Source organism: Acipenser ruthenus, chromosome 7, assembly GCF_902713425.1.
Source record: "Acipenser ruthenus chromosome 7, fAciRut3.2 maternal haplotype, whole genome shotgun sequence".
Classification (NCBI taxonomy): Eukaryota; Metazoa; Chordata; class Actinopteri; order Acipenseriformes; family Acipenseridae; genus Acipenser; species Acipenser ruthenus.
This window is the reverse complement of record NC_081195.1, coordinates 45,083,593-45,097,833: the sequence shown is the minus strand read 5'-3', so window position 1 is coordinate 45,097,833 and position 14,241 is coordinate 45,083,593. Positions and strand designations below refer to the sequence as shown.

Sequence of the window (14,241 nt, the reverse complement as noted above, 5' to 3'; positions counted from 1 at the left end):
GGGTGAACTGTATCTGATGAAATACAAAGCTACATATTTTCCTTCTCTCACATGTTACACAGCATCTCAACAAACTCTGTGCCTCCTTGCAACATTGTTGCTACTTATCCAGCTGTGCACAAGATGACCAAACATTTTTGACAGTGTCTAAGGTTCTAATTTGCTTACAAGGCCCAATGCTCCACCACTTATCTACCTCCCACTCCCTCGACAGCTAATGCTTTCTTTGACTTAAACACACTACCTATTTTCTTCATCCTGGAGGTTATCATGTCTCCATCATCCTCCTTCTTCTTGGAGCTCAGATCGTAGGTGTTCATCGACATTGTTGATCGTATCTCTTGCTGTGCCATCTTCATCCGATCATAAAAGACTTTGAAGAATTTTTCAGATTTCTTCTGTTTACTCAGTTGATGGTAAAATGAATTCTGGAGCAAGGAAACACATATATTGAAGCAATGGCTATCCAAAGTCAGCTATTTTCTCTAACTCCTTTGCTCAACTAAAAAAAGGTGCATGGTGGCAATGGTAGTAGAAGAATACATACCAGTCCAGTTTGTTTATATTCCTTAAAAACGGTTTTTAGTTGAAAGGACAAAACCTTCCTTGAAATCTGCTGGCCCCTTCTCACCTAATACTTTATAAATGACATCATTTAGTTTATTTATAAACATTTCCACTCAATGTACCTGTATTTGGGTATTTCCTCCTTTCAACAAAGCAATTCCCAGCAAAATGCTTTCCTGGAAGATCCTGTCATTTTTAGTGCTCACAATGAGATCTACAGCCAGTTCAGAAGCCCCTTCACTGTCTAGCAGGCACTGAATATCAGCCAAGCAGGTCCCAGTTTTGTCTGAGTCTTGCCCAGATGATCCACCTGCACAAAAACAAACCATTCAACAGAGTTTAGCCATGTACCAAAAACACAAATAAACAACAAAACACTCAAGGGAAACCTAGGCTCTTGTTATTCCCTTTTATTACATTGTTTAAAAAAAAAAAAAAAAAAAGACAAATGTATTGTGGTACAATAACAATATATATATACAGCTGTCCCGCATTACATCGTCCCCTTTTATAACACCACCCGCGCATACCGCCAGCTATTCTCTCTGAACTTATAATGTCACCAATATAAAAACAGTGCTATTTTTACCCCTTATATCGCCACCCCGCTGTCCACCACCTGCCTACTTCCCAAGCCAAGCAAATGTAAATGTAAGCATTGTAGTTTCCCTCATTATAGCACCAGCGATATAATCATGGCCAATTAAAACAACAAAGTTATGCAGTTAAACTTTGACTCGCTTTCCTAATTCGTTGTTAACTGAACGTTCATACCAATGTCATCAACACTCCTGCTCCCAAAGCAAAACAGAAAGTACAAAATGGCGAGTCGACCCTACATTTAACACCAGAGCAAAATATATATATTTTTTAAAGTATAAACTGTTCCTCAAAAGTAACCATGTATGTTTCATACAGATGGGAATAGATGATAAAATGTCACTAGTATACCTACTGTTGTGTTAAGAACTAGTACTGTAGTTTTAAAAAAAGCATTAATGGTTTTATTAAAATGGCCTGGAGATACTCTAATTGTAGAAGTAAAAAAGTAAAACTTTTTAATTTATTGCAAACATAGAAGGTTGTGTGTGTGTGTAAATTATTATTAAATTACATCAGAGATTTAAAATCCTTTCATATTGCGATTGGTCCATAACTTCAAGTAGGCATCGCTTTGGCCAGTGCTAAAGCTAACGGGAGATTCTGGAGCTATTAGCAGCAAGTGTAAAACCACTTGACTCTATCCCTATGTTTGTTAAAATGGTTTTATTCAATAAATCTATACACAAAAAAAGTGCCACAAGCCTAGAGGAAATAGGCTGAATTTAGCTATTATTTGACTTTCCAAAATACGCTTGACTTTACCTTCATTCGCATAAAATCAATGGAAAGCAAATCACCTGCCCAGCATGCTCAGGTTTCTAGTTTGTGCTCCATGTACAGCAAGTACAAGGCAGAGCTGTCTACTGACAATGAACTGTGGCTGCACGCCGCAATAATTGCTTTAAGCCATATCCAATATTTTATATTTAATAATATTAATAAAAGCAATGGACTGTTTATAGCTGTACATAGAGTTTGGAAAGCCATTCGATGGCTTGCGTTTCACCGCAGTCACAATTAGGCGACTACTTAATTCCCCACTTATGGAGGAGGTAGCCACATTTGTTGTTTTAACGTGGTTAAGTGCAGTACAGTATCTTCGAGACAAGGAGAAGCCAAAAACACTGATTATTGAAGACAAAAACAAAAAAGGTGGGTTGTAAGTTTTTTTTGAACGTAGCATATATCCAGTAATGGTTTCGTACATGTATTTTGCTTATGAATTGTTCATACTAGCTCTGTCAAATAAAACAGACAACCCATAAAAAAAAAAAATGAATTACTCGTATTCATGAAACTCACAAGATTCTTAACAAGGGGAGGAGATTGTGTAACGAGCACTATACAGCAACTACAGCCTCACAGTCCGTTTCATGTGGGTGAAGTCAGCAAGATAATCAAGTTTTTTTTAGCTAGAAATGGATTTTAATGGAAGTTAGCCGAATTAGCCGAATTCTAAGAAGCACATAACTGCTCATTTTAATTTGAATTGAAACATACAGAATGTTCAACATCAGAAACGAAGCATCCCCAGAAACAAGAATTTGGCAGGAATATTTCTAAACATGCATGCCCAGTCAGTAGAACAAATAAACTGAGAATATTGTAATTCTACATATACTTCATTTAGTTCATTATTATTTTTTTTTTTTAAAAAGTAGATATCATATTTACCGCCCAGAGAAGATTTGGACAAACTTCCTGTAGACAGTGAGCTGTTAATGGCATTTCCAAAATCTGCTTTTGTGAAACTGCGGGCACTACCAAAGTAGCGGGTGAGGAGAATTCTTCTTAACACATTGCCCTTGGGGAAGAAAAAAAGAGATACATTTGATGTGGAAGAAAAGGCTGTATTCTTGTCACTTTAACTTAGGAGTTAAGGGTATCAACTGACTTTTGTAAGGCTGACATCAGACATTGGTATAACAACCCAAACACTCATAACATATACAAATGTTGACGTTACATTATGGTTTCTGAGCCACTTTAGGAAAGTACAGTAGCAGATATGACCATTTTCAGCATGCCCACATGGTGCTCTCGTGGCTTCAGAACCATCCAAGTCACTCAATTGTATGGAAATACAATGTGTTACAAATATTGGTGGACATTTTTGTTATTTATTTACAAGCAAAAACTAAACGTACTTCCCATAGTAGCAACTGTCTAATTTGCAACAACACCGACACACAACACTGCAATCTCAATACCATGGGTTGAAATTTGGATATCTTTTTTTTTTTTTTTTTTTTTTAATTTAGTCGTCGCCAATTATTTTTACCCCGGTTTTCACCCCAATTTAGCATGCCCAATTATTATCTGTATCCCCGGCTCACCGCTCGCAACCCCCCCGCCGACTCGGGAAACGGAGGCTGGAACACGCGTCCTCCGAAACGTGCTCTTTCCAAGCCGTCATTTTTCGCACTGCAGATCCACAGCAATGCCGCCAGACCTATAGTGCCGGAGGACAACACAGATGTGGCGGCTCCGCTGCAGAGCCACAGGCGCCCTATCGGCCACAGGGGTCGCTGATGCGCGGTGAGCCGTGGATTCCCCTGCCGACCTAAGCCCTCCCTACCCGGGCAGCGCTCAGCCAATTGTGCGCCGCCCCCTAGGAACTCTCGGTCACGGTCAGCTGTGACATAGCCTGGATTCGAACCTGCGATCTCCAGGCTATAGGGCACATCCTGCGAGGAGCGCCTTTACTGGATGGGCCACTCGGGAGCCCCCGAAATTTAGATATTAATGAAATAAACTACTTGTTCATGTTGGTACCGAGGAGGTTGTGGTTTTTGATTGACAGCCAGGAATTACAGTACAATACTCAATTTAAATTACAGTACTATAGCCTAAATGTGTGCTACATTTCGTTGTGGAAACAAGGTAGATAAAAAATACCATCATTCCACACAGTTCGCCCAATGAAACAGAGCAACATTGGGACCAATGACTTCAAGATTTAAATACAAAAAGAGTTTTATTTCTGGCGTGAATGTTTTACGGAGATATCATGAATGGATTTGGAACATGGTAGTTAGTGCTGACCTCTTGCATTACCAATACAAAGTCTTCACATATAAAATTATTAATCTTGGCACCAACTTTACTGGATATTTTAGGGGGGAAAAAATATCACGTACCAAAAAGGGCATGTTTAGTTTCGCTTCCACATACCATATTGCAGGGCGGCCGACTATATATGAATTTCAGCACTGAAACCAAATGACACATAGAAACACTCCTCATTCATAAACACATGTATTCCAGCCCACACATAAACCAATTTCAAACTACTCCCCATTTGTCAAAAGTTATGGGTCAGATCATAATTGTATTTCATCTAAGCAGCTTTCTTGGCTTTATGTATTCAAACCAAGATGGTACAGCCAAGTACTTCTTAAAATGTAACTTCCAAGTAGATATACTGTAGTACTGTAGTTTTTGCGAACAGTAAAACTGATCAATTTGTGGAGTGTTAATTGAAATTGGATTACAAAATCCCTCCTTGTTGGGTCACTTTGACAGAAATACAATGATTCTTGGTTGTAAATCTCCCTCCCGACCTGTGCGGGCTGGTCTGACAGTTCTTTCCCAGGGTTCAAGGGAAGTCGGCCAGCCTGGAAGGGGGCGAGACTCCGTTGCAATAATGCATTGACCCGGAAGGAAAACAATGTCGCAGGAGCCGATTGGAGAGGCGGTTGCACTCGTTTACCAAGGGGTCATGTGTGACAGCATAAAAGGGGACAGAGAATCGTAATCTGTTCCTTTGTTTTGTTTTTCTATTCTAACCTAGAAGGACTGTGAGAGACCCCAAAGAACGTACCAGTTTCGTGAGTGTTTTGTTTGTTTTTGTGTCTGTAGTAATTGTCTTGTTTGTGAATTACCAGACGGCTAACATGTTTCCGGAGCTGTTGCCTTGGACCAGCACAAAGCCGGAACAACACTTCACCACTGTCATGAATTAAACTTGTATCACCCACAACGAGCACTACAGCACGCACCCAGGACTGGTGACCGTGTTTGTAGTTTTGTGGGGCGGATATTATTGTTTATTATTTGGGACTGCAATCCTACTGTTATTTACCCCGTGCTGTACACATTGGTGTGTATTGCCGGGGGATTATTGTTACAATCATCTCTGTCGGTTTCATTCACACACTGCATCACTCCTGCACTAGTACCAAATATTCAGGTTTCTGTACTTTGGATGATCCTTTTAAGTTAGATTTTCTACAACACTCTCTTTGTACCTATAACTTTAATTGCAGGATATTAATTATTGGTAATTTAGTAGACTACCAAATACCTTAAATCTCTAGGTAAGGCTTTTAAGTATATAGCTCATCCATAAGATTAAAGTTTGCCATGCATAAGGTACTGTCATAGCAGGCAGTTTTAAGGATGCCATATGGTGCTTATATACTGCCAATCACGGTACAGAAATCTACAAAAAGGGTACATAGGGATCATATTGTACATAAAAAATGCATGCTGATTTGTGGCATATAATTATTTTTTTTACTATCGTTTTCACTATTTAAAAAGCTGCTCAACCAGTAATGGGATTTATTTATTTAAAACTTGTAATACGTATTGATTCTGTATTTGTAGATGAGTGCTGTCCACATTACAAAGTTACTCCAATATCTTATCATAATGCAATAACAATTTTAAATTAGTTTTGGAAACAGGATGAACTACAAGACAAATTACTCAGGCATGTGTGGAATGGTGCAGTCCGGCCCATGGGAGGCTACCGCACTGAGTCTTGATACTCAGTTTCTATTGGATAATTTCAGTTTCAAATGTATCTGTCCTAAATCCATGGAACTCTGATACAACTTTCCGAGTTATCAATTTCACCGAGATCGTCCATCAGAGTACCAGTTTTCTTTCTGCATCTCTGCATCACGTTCAAAGCTACGACTTACAGCAGAGAAGCTGGCGACAACACTGCCAATTCAGAGTAGCAAGTAACAAGCTGATGTACAGTAATTACACAGGCACTCATAACGCAGTGTTAACGTTCAGTTTTTTATTTGTGAAATGTGGCATTACTGGTGATCTTTAAATATGATTTCCATTACTACACTGCCTGGTGCACTGACGTTCCTGTAGACTTTGAAAATAAATTAACAGAAACCAGACACATGACCATCTCCTCCACTTTGACCTTCAAAATGCAGTCCAAATATTAGTCACTCACAGTATTGTCATAAAAAAAAAATCCTAGAACACAAAATGAAACTTCAGGTTTTTTTTGTTTTTTTTAACATACATGATTTTTTCACTGTACTGCATTTTTTTTTTTTTGCAAATAGTTGAAAGTAAAAACTGTAAAAGACAACATCATACATGGATACACATACTGTGTTTCCAGGTGAACCCTCAAGTCATGCTTCTACAATAACTTTGTGATGGTTGTGTTTAAGACACTTCTCAGAGCTGTTGTACATTTTCTTTTGCCTGTGAAAATGACCATTTCACCAAACCCAGTGTTAATTCAAGTTAACTTATAAAAAAGTAGCACTACAGAAAGCCTCATCAATTTTCAGTCATTTAATACTGTAGTCATGTCACTACCCAGACAGTCACACATCTGTTATTTGTTGTACAATCTGTAAAGGGTTAGTCATGTTGCAGGGAAAACAAAATAACTTGGGGTGAGGGGTGGGGGGTGGGGGGGGGGGAGTTGTCTTGGTAACCTGTGAAAAGCAAAGTGCCCGGGAATGTGTTTTTAGAGGAAAAAAACAACACTTAGGAACCAACAAGAGACACTTGAAATCCGTAGTGGAGGAGACTTGTTTTCATGAGCTTGTTTCCTAGTACAAAGAATAATTAAGACTTTGTTTTATGGCTGGGCGGCACAGTGGCGCGGTGGTTAGCGCTGTTGCCTCACAGCTCCAGGGTCCTGGGTTCGATTCCGGCCTCAGATGTCGGACTGTGTGGAGTTTGCATGTTCTCCCAGTGTTTGCGTGGGTTTCCTCCGGGTACTCAGGTTTCCTCCCACAGTCCAAAGACATGCTGACTGGGTGGATTGGCCTCTCTAAATTGGCCGTTAGTTGCCCTGTGATGGACTGGCATCCCGTCCAGGGTGTAGTCTCGCCTTGCGCCGTGTCTGCCGGGTTAGGCTCCGGCTCACCGTGACCCTCTATAGGATTAAGTGGTTACAGATAATGGATGTATGTTTTTTGGCTTCTGTGAAGAAGTCAGCACAGCGCAACTTAACATTACTATACAGGCTACAATAATTTTTGTCTGGCTAACAAAAAAATGCAGTTTGGCTTCAGCTACTCTCATTATGTATACAGTAATTGTCGGCTCAATTCCCACAATTATGTCTAGAAATCCATGCCTAAGGATCATGATTTCCATAATTGCCTATAAAGTTGAAAGCATTGCTTTAAATTACACAGTGTATGGAAAACTCCAGACATTTAATTTAAAATGTAATGAAGTTTAAGCAGTGACTGCTAAACTAATATGAAGGGCATTCCCAACACTGTTTCTGAACAGCACAATTGTTATTCCAGCACACAATTGCATGAACTTTGCTGTGCCTCTGGTCATGACTTGCAAGTCTGGTATATTGTACTTGATGTTGTATAATATTCTGTGGACAATAGCACCCCAAAGGTGGTCTAAAGAGGGGACTTAATGACAAGCTATGAATGAGAGGAGGCCATTTCGGCCCATGAATGCTAATCCGGTTCCTGGCAGCTGATTGATCCCAGAACTTTGTCTAATTGTCTCTTAAAGGACCCCAGTGACTCAGCTGCAACAGCATGGCTTGGTAACCCATTCCATACACTCACCACTATTTGTGTAAAAAGGTGTCTGCTACCCTTTGACCCGAGTCTATCTCCACTTAATTTCCTCTGGTGCTTGATTGTGCTGCTCTTGAAGGATAAACACTTCAAAATCAAGACTCGTCAAATTTTTCTTTTAGTTGCCCAGATTCTAAAATAGGTTTAGTTCCAAGAAACGACCGGATTCACTATTCACTGCTATTCACTCTAAATCAATCTTGGTTTAGCTCACCTGCTGTATTTTATATAGTGGAAGCACTCTTTTTATAAATACCCTAAACTATTGTATAGCCACTGAGATTAATGTATTTCTAATATAAGTATAAGATAAGTAAAGAATGAATGCCTTACCACTCTTAAGAGATAGAACTGGATAATTGATTGAGATGCACATGCAGTACAAGGCCTCAAAGTACACTTACCACTACAAAGGACATCTGAAATCAAAACGCACGATCAACATGTCAGACAAGAAACAAAAGCTTGAGCAATTGGTCCTTTGTGTTATCATGTGGACAAAATGTGAAAAAGGAAAAGGGAGATCGGGTGGGACAATCAGTACACTACATTAGACAGCTCTAGACCCCTCTACAGTTTCAATAAAAAAAAACAGAAACAGTTCTATTTATTATACCTGGTTTTAACAGACACTGAATCTATTTAAAAATAAGTAAACCAGGTGATTTTCAAGCTGTCATCGCGATGCTGAGGGATTGCATTCGCCCTGCCAAGGCCCAATGCTCTCAGCAATGTCAGCTATCAAGACAACATTGGGCAACTGATCACGTCGTCCTCAACTGACAGAGCACCACTTTTCGTGACTCTTTTCAGTTGCACTATGAGCTCCCGGCCGATGGCCGAAAATGGTACTTGCAGCTGCACCAATTCACATTTTACAGGCTGTAGTCTAACTATGACTCTCAACTCCTACTGTTTGTTCAAACCCTTCTCATTGTGTAATCTCAGGCAAGCCACATTTGGATTTAATTCTTCAGTTATACATTTGTGTTAGATCTTAATTTGTTTAGTCTATGCTGGATAGATTGTTTTTAGAACTACAAATACATATCATATTAAAATATATCTACCGCTGCAGATTCAAGCAATTAATCTTCGTAAACAGGAAACCTGGAGACGATTATTTTCACATTAACTGGGATGCTGCAACTCCACCAACTCTGCATAGTGCACACAAACAAAAAGTCACCTTCAGCTTATCCCATTCGTCAAAAAAAAAAGAATATTCAGGAGGTACTGAATACATTATTGTGGCAAAGCGGTTAACAGTGTACAGGTGCAGAACTGACGCAGTGCTTAATCAGGAGACAAGACAGTGATAATCCAATTAAAAAGGCTTTAATGTTGTAATCCAGGTCTGGTGACCTCAGACAAAAATCCCAGGCAATACACAGCAATGTTTATTGCACCGTTCAAAATAAAGGGTTTGCAGTCCCAAATAATAAACACAGTCCTGTTACACACACAATATACAAACACGGTCACCAGTCCTGGGTGCGTGCTGCAGTGCTCGTGGTGCTAATACAATTATTATCGTGACATGGGTGTATGATATCCGGGTTGGTGCTGGCCTCTGGCGACAGCTTTGGAATGTGTTAGCAGTCTACTAATAACAACAAGTAACAATTAGAGATGAGACAAAACAAACAAAACACTCACATACAATATTTTTTAACACAGTTCCTTCCGGGTCGTTTCCTTAACCATAAACAAAGGAACAGATCACGTCGCTCCGTCCCCTAATTGTACCGTCACTTATGACCCCTCCAATCCTCGGCTGCAACATCGTTTCCCTTCCGAGTCGATGAGTTAGTGCACCGGAGCGCGGTCCCCTTTCTAGATGACTGACTTCCTTTTAACCCTGGGAATGAATTGTGTTGGTGTTGGGAATAATGGGTTGGCAGGGAGGGGGTTACATTATACAGGTGTAAAAAAAGGGTGACCATAGGTGTTAGTTAGAAAAGAATGGTTCAAGTTAGTATTAATGTTGGTTGAGAGGAGGAAGATTTTTGTGTTCCGTGCTGTCCCGTCCCGTCTGTTTGTTTAAGTTTACGTGACTATTTTGTAGACCTTTTGGTTTTGATCATTGTGCAGTTTTATTTTGTTAATGTGTTTCGTTCTGTTTAATATTTTTTATTTTAAATTTATAATCTCCAATTATTTTACCCCTGATTTTCTCCCAAATTTGGAATGCCCAATTATTATTATTATTTCTCCTTCAATTTGGCGATTCCCCACACAGCTCAGGGACCCGAGGCTCAGTGGGCATTCTCCGATCCCAGAGCCAATCTGCATCTTTTTACACCCAGGAACTCGAGAGTGGATGTCTGCAACTACCGGCCTGTGGAGGACAAAGACCAACCCAGCAAATCTCCGCCCCCAAGCTCACTCGACGCCTGGCCTGTAGGGGTCGCCACAGAGCGGTGAAGAGAAACAGTCTAAGCTGGATCCCACCTCCCCAACCCCGGGAGTGCCAAAGCCAATGCAGCGCCCCCACGGAATCCCCAGTGAAGACCGGCTGTATCGCACAAGCAGGATTCGAACTTGTGATCTCTGGTTGCCACGCGGCAGTGCTTTTACGAGGTGAGCCATTCAGTTTAATGTTTAGTGTTTTGCTTATGTGTTGATTATTAAATGTGCGCGACAGTGCTTCACTGCAGCTTTTCTGTGTCAGAGTCTCCCTTCCTGGTCGAAACAAAATTGCCAGGGATGCTGTCCTGTCACAGTCTCGTATATATAAAAAAAAAACTTTTCATCAGAGCTTTAATTAATTAATACTCGGCTCAAATGCCTTTTTCAGCGCAGACGGAGAAAGTCAAGGCAGGCTGATGCTTTGTGGTGGCCTTATTTTCCTTCCGCAGGTCTGAAGATGCTTGCCATAGTAGATTTAAAGACAATCAGTGGGAGTCACAGAGCAGCAGCAGTGTTTAAAATGTGCATGGGCACACAGTACTGCAGGTCCTGACATACTGTTCCAGACTGTTATCTGCTTGGTTGGTCAGAAGGGAAAGGTTGGCAACAACCTCCAGAAATCTACCTCTTGTGTTAATCTAGCATTGGTTGGGATTCTGGGAATAAAATGGTGTCTGGCATCAAGAAAGTCACTATAAGAATAGCAGCGCCACATTTAAAACCTGAGCTGTATGACTCACCATGCACACCAGATGAGCAACTCAGGGATCCCACATTACTGATCTATTCACTCTCAGACTGTCCACGAGATGAAGTCATGAAGTAAAAAATGGTGAGACATGTTTGTCTATGAAAAAACTCTTTACAGAAACAAAGAAGGGACTAACATGTACCAAGCACCAGACATGTGATACTTTCAACAGATAACTTTTATAACAGAAAGTGTTTACCATGGTTGCTTGTTTTTCCCCCCCCCCCAAATGTTTCCATATCAATATCTAGAAATTGAAGCACACCCCACAAGCTCATTTCATCTGTTCATATGCTGCAGAATGAACTTGTCCTTTTCATAGCTATAGGAGATTAATATTCTAAACGGGCTGCACCTTAAATTGTTACACTGCTTTTTTGGGGTTATTTGGTAAGAAGACAGAGGCTGAATTGTGTGTTTAAAATCTTCAAAAAAACCAAACAAATAAAAATGACGATGAACTAGATATTTTAGTTGATTAAAAAATATAACCAAAAAAAACAGCAGGGTTTCATTGCATTAGATTCAAATATTTGTCAACACACCCCCTCTCCTATAAATATTAAAGATAAGCAGATTTCTATACATTTCAAATGCTTTGTTTTCGCCTGTCTAGCTGGATGCAGTACCTGCTTGTTCAGTCACTGCTCTGGTGAGAAACAGCATGACATCAAACAGCTTTGAGAGCCTTATATAACAACACTTGCACTGACTTGGAGAGCCGCCAACTCCCAACAATTTGCTATGTTTGTCCCTGGACACAATTTATTGGACTTTATTTTCTGTAGCGTTACTGATGAAGGGCCTATTAAAAACTCACGCCTTCCATTCTAGCACGCACAGAACAAACCGAGCACTGAAGCTCTTCTATTCTCACTGCCCAGCAGCCCCCTTCTCCTTACATAAGCATACTCCCTCTGAGGTTATATTTAGGCACATATTTATTGTGCTGCAGTCATATACCTGCAAACAATATCAAAACAAACTTATTTTCATCTAATGTATTAAACATAAGTTTAAAAACACTGCAATGCTACAAGCAGCAAGACTGGGGTTAAGAATGTATTTCTAACAAACTGTGTAGCCACAGCCCAAGCCAGTTCCCTTCACACATGTGTTGTTAATTTGCAAAGCCTGCAGGAAGAAAGGTTAACCAATACTTTGTATTAAAAAAAAACCCCACTAATATTCTCTACCCACAATAAAATTAGGGGTAACCATGTTTAATTAAATGATTTGCTGTACTACCGAAATAGGGGATTCCTGCAAGTATTAGTTAATGTTCTGAATAAAGAAGTACTTGCGATAATATTGTCAGATCTACCTCCTCAAGTAGCATGTCATTTCTTTACATATAGTAAGTGGAATCAGCACATGTCCTGCCATTTATTTAAACTGCAGTAACTGAGAAATCAAGCACACATCTGATCATAATAGGGAGGACCATTACTAATAATATTCTAAGTTCAGGAAAAAAAAGTTAAAATCTCATATTCCAATTGTTCAAGTTGTACCTTGAGACAAATTACAAGTTCCTTTTTTAAAGATTATGGGGTTATGAGCCAATTATTTTTATTGCCCACTTTCTATTACAAAGCAAAGTTACACTGTTAACACAGCACAGAAACATTTAAATCAATCAATTTGGAAAAAAATACGACTTATTTAAACAATCCAAGCTCTAATAACGTATTCAAAAAGCTATGCTGTTAAATTGTATTGTTTCTAATGCTGCATAGGTTCCTTTTTAATTAATATGTTCCTGCATAAGCAAGCAGACTCCAAAATCGTACACCTGAATAAGCAAAAGGGTTAAAAATGTACTTTTACAAAAGATGCTTGAGAGACTACCAGGTGTAAGACCCATGTGATGCGGTCAATAGAAAACGTGCCTTTATAGCAGAAAGCGCAGACAGAAAGTCAGCAGTAAACCCACTAATGGCCTGTGTTGCCCGGGATAACCTGAGTGGGAGGGTGGACAACATGGCAGAACACGAGCCATGCTGTTTCCATGGATACCACACACTTCAGGTTGCAACACCTGACTGGTGCCAAAAATAAATCAATAAAATGTGCACGTACACCATACATGCGGTTTTAAATTAGAGAAAGGTTGTACCATCCACACAATAAGCTTTTCCCCTTCAATTTATTAGCAGGCATTCTATTAACAACTTGTTACAGCTGGAGGTATGCACGTTTGTCATTGCAAGTTTCAAAAGAAATGTTAAAAGTCCCACTTCATTTGACTTGAAATGCCAAAAGATGTGACGCATATGTATAAAAAAAGCATGGGATGTGTTGCAACATGTGCTGAAGCATAGTTTATACAGGTTTATGTAAAGCACGATGAGCTCTAAACCACCCTCAAAAAAAAACACTGCACCAGGAGGTGTGTCTGAAGTAAAAGCAAGCGAACTATGACTCCTGCTAGCACCAGAGACAGGCTGCAGCTGCAACAAACCTGATGAAATGAAATGCTAATGGCTTAACTGCAGTGCAGTTTCATATTTTTACAACACATTTCAAATCTTGCTTTTCGGTACTTACAAAGTAAATACATAAAATATATATTTTTTTAAAAAAGTGTTGGCAGATTGCAATGTGAGAACCACGCAAGTGTGACGTAATCCTGTATCTACTGTTTACAGCAACTTTATTACACATTAAAAAGGGGTGCTGTGCTATGTGGTTACAGGCACAGGGCAGTAAAGCAATCCGTGGGTGTTGGCAGTTCAACTGGTTTTAGCTGGATATGTTTCAATCACAAACAGCAGTTATAAAACTTGATTGCAAAACAAGCCTCCAGCTGTTTGTTCAATGTAAACGTGGACCCGCCCTTGTTTATCAACACCACTGCTTGGTCACAGCTACTGAGAGTGGATAGATGTCCCAGTAAAAATGCAATCCTAGGACCACATGGTCTCTGTGTTTATCTGGAGAAAGGCAATGATGATGCTGACGATACCAGTTCTATAATTATATGCGAATGAAAATGCTTCCACACCCCCAGTATGAGAAGACAGTCTCTTTCAAAATCAGTATGCCTGGACAAAGGGCTTGTTAAAAGCTTGTACAAGA

General features: G+C 39.8%; 1 protein-coding gene across 1 annotated transcript in view; it reads right to left on the bottom strand.

Moving 5' to 3' along the window:
• LOC117415087 (inositol 1,4,5-trisphosphate receptor type 2-like) overlaps window positions 1–14,241 on the bottom strand; it is a 113,167-nt gene that overhangs the window by 40,967 nt on the left and 57,959 nt on the right. Inside the window, exons 38-40 of the mRNA XM_034025028.3 lie at window positions 2,845–2,974; window positions 690–877; window positions 245–428 (exon numbers count right to left, since the gene is read on the bottom strand). Of these exons, the coding sequence (XP_033880919.3) occupies window positions 245–428; window positions 690–877; window positions 2,845–2,974 (502 nt within the window). The remainder of the gene's footprint in view (window positions 1–244; window positions 429–689; window positions 878–2,844; window positions 2,975–14,241) is intronic.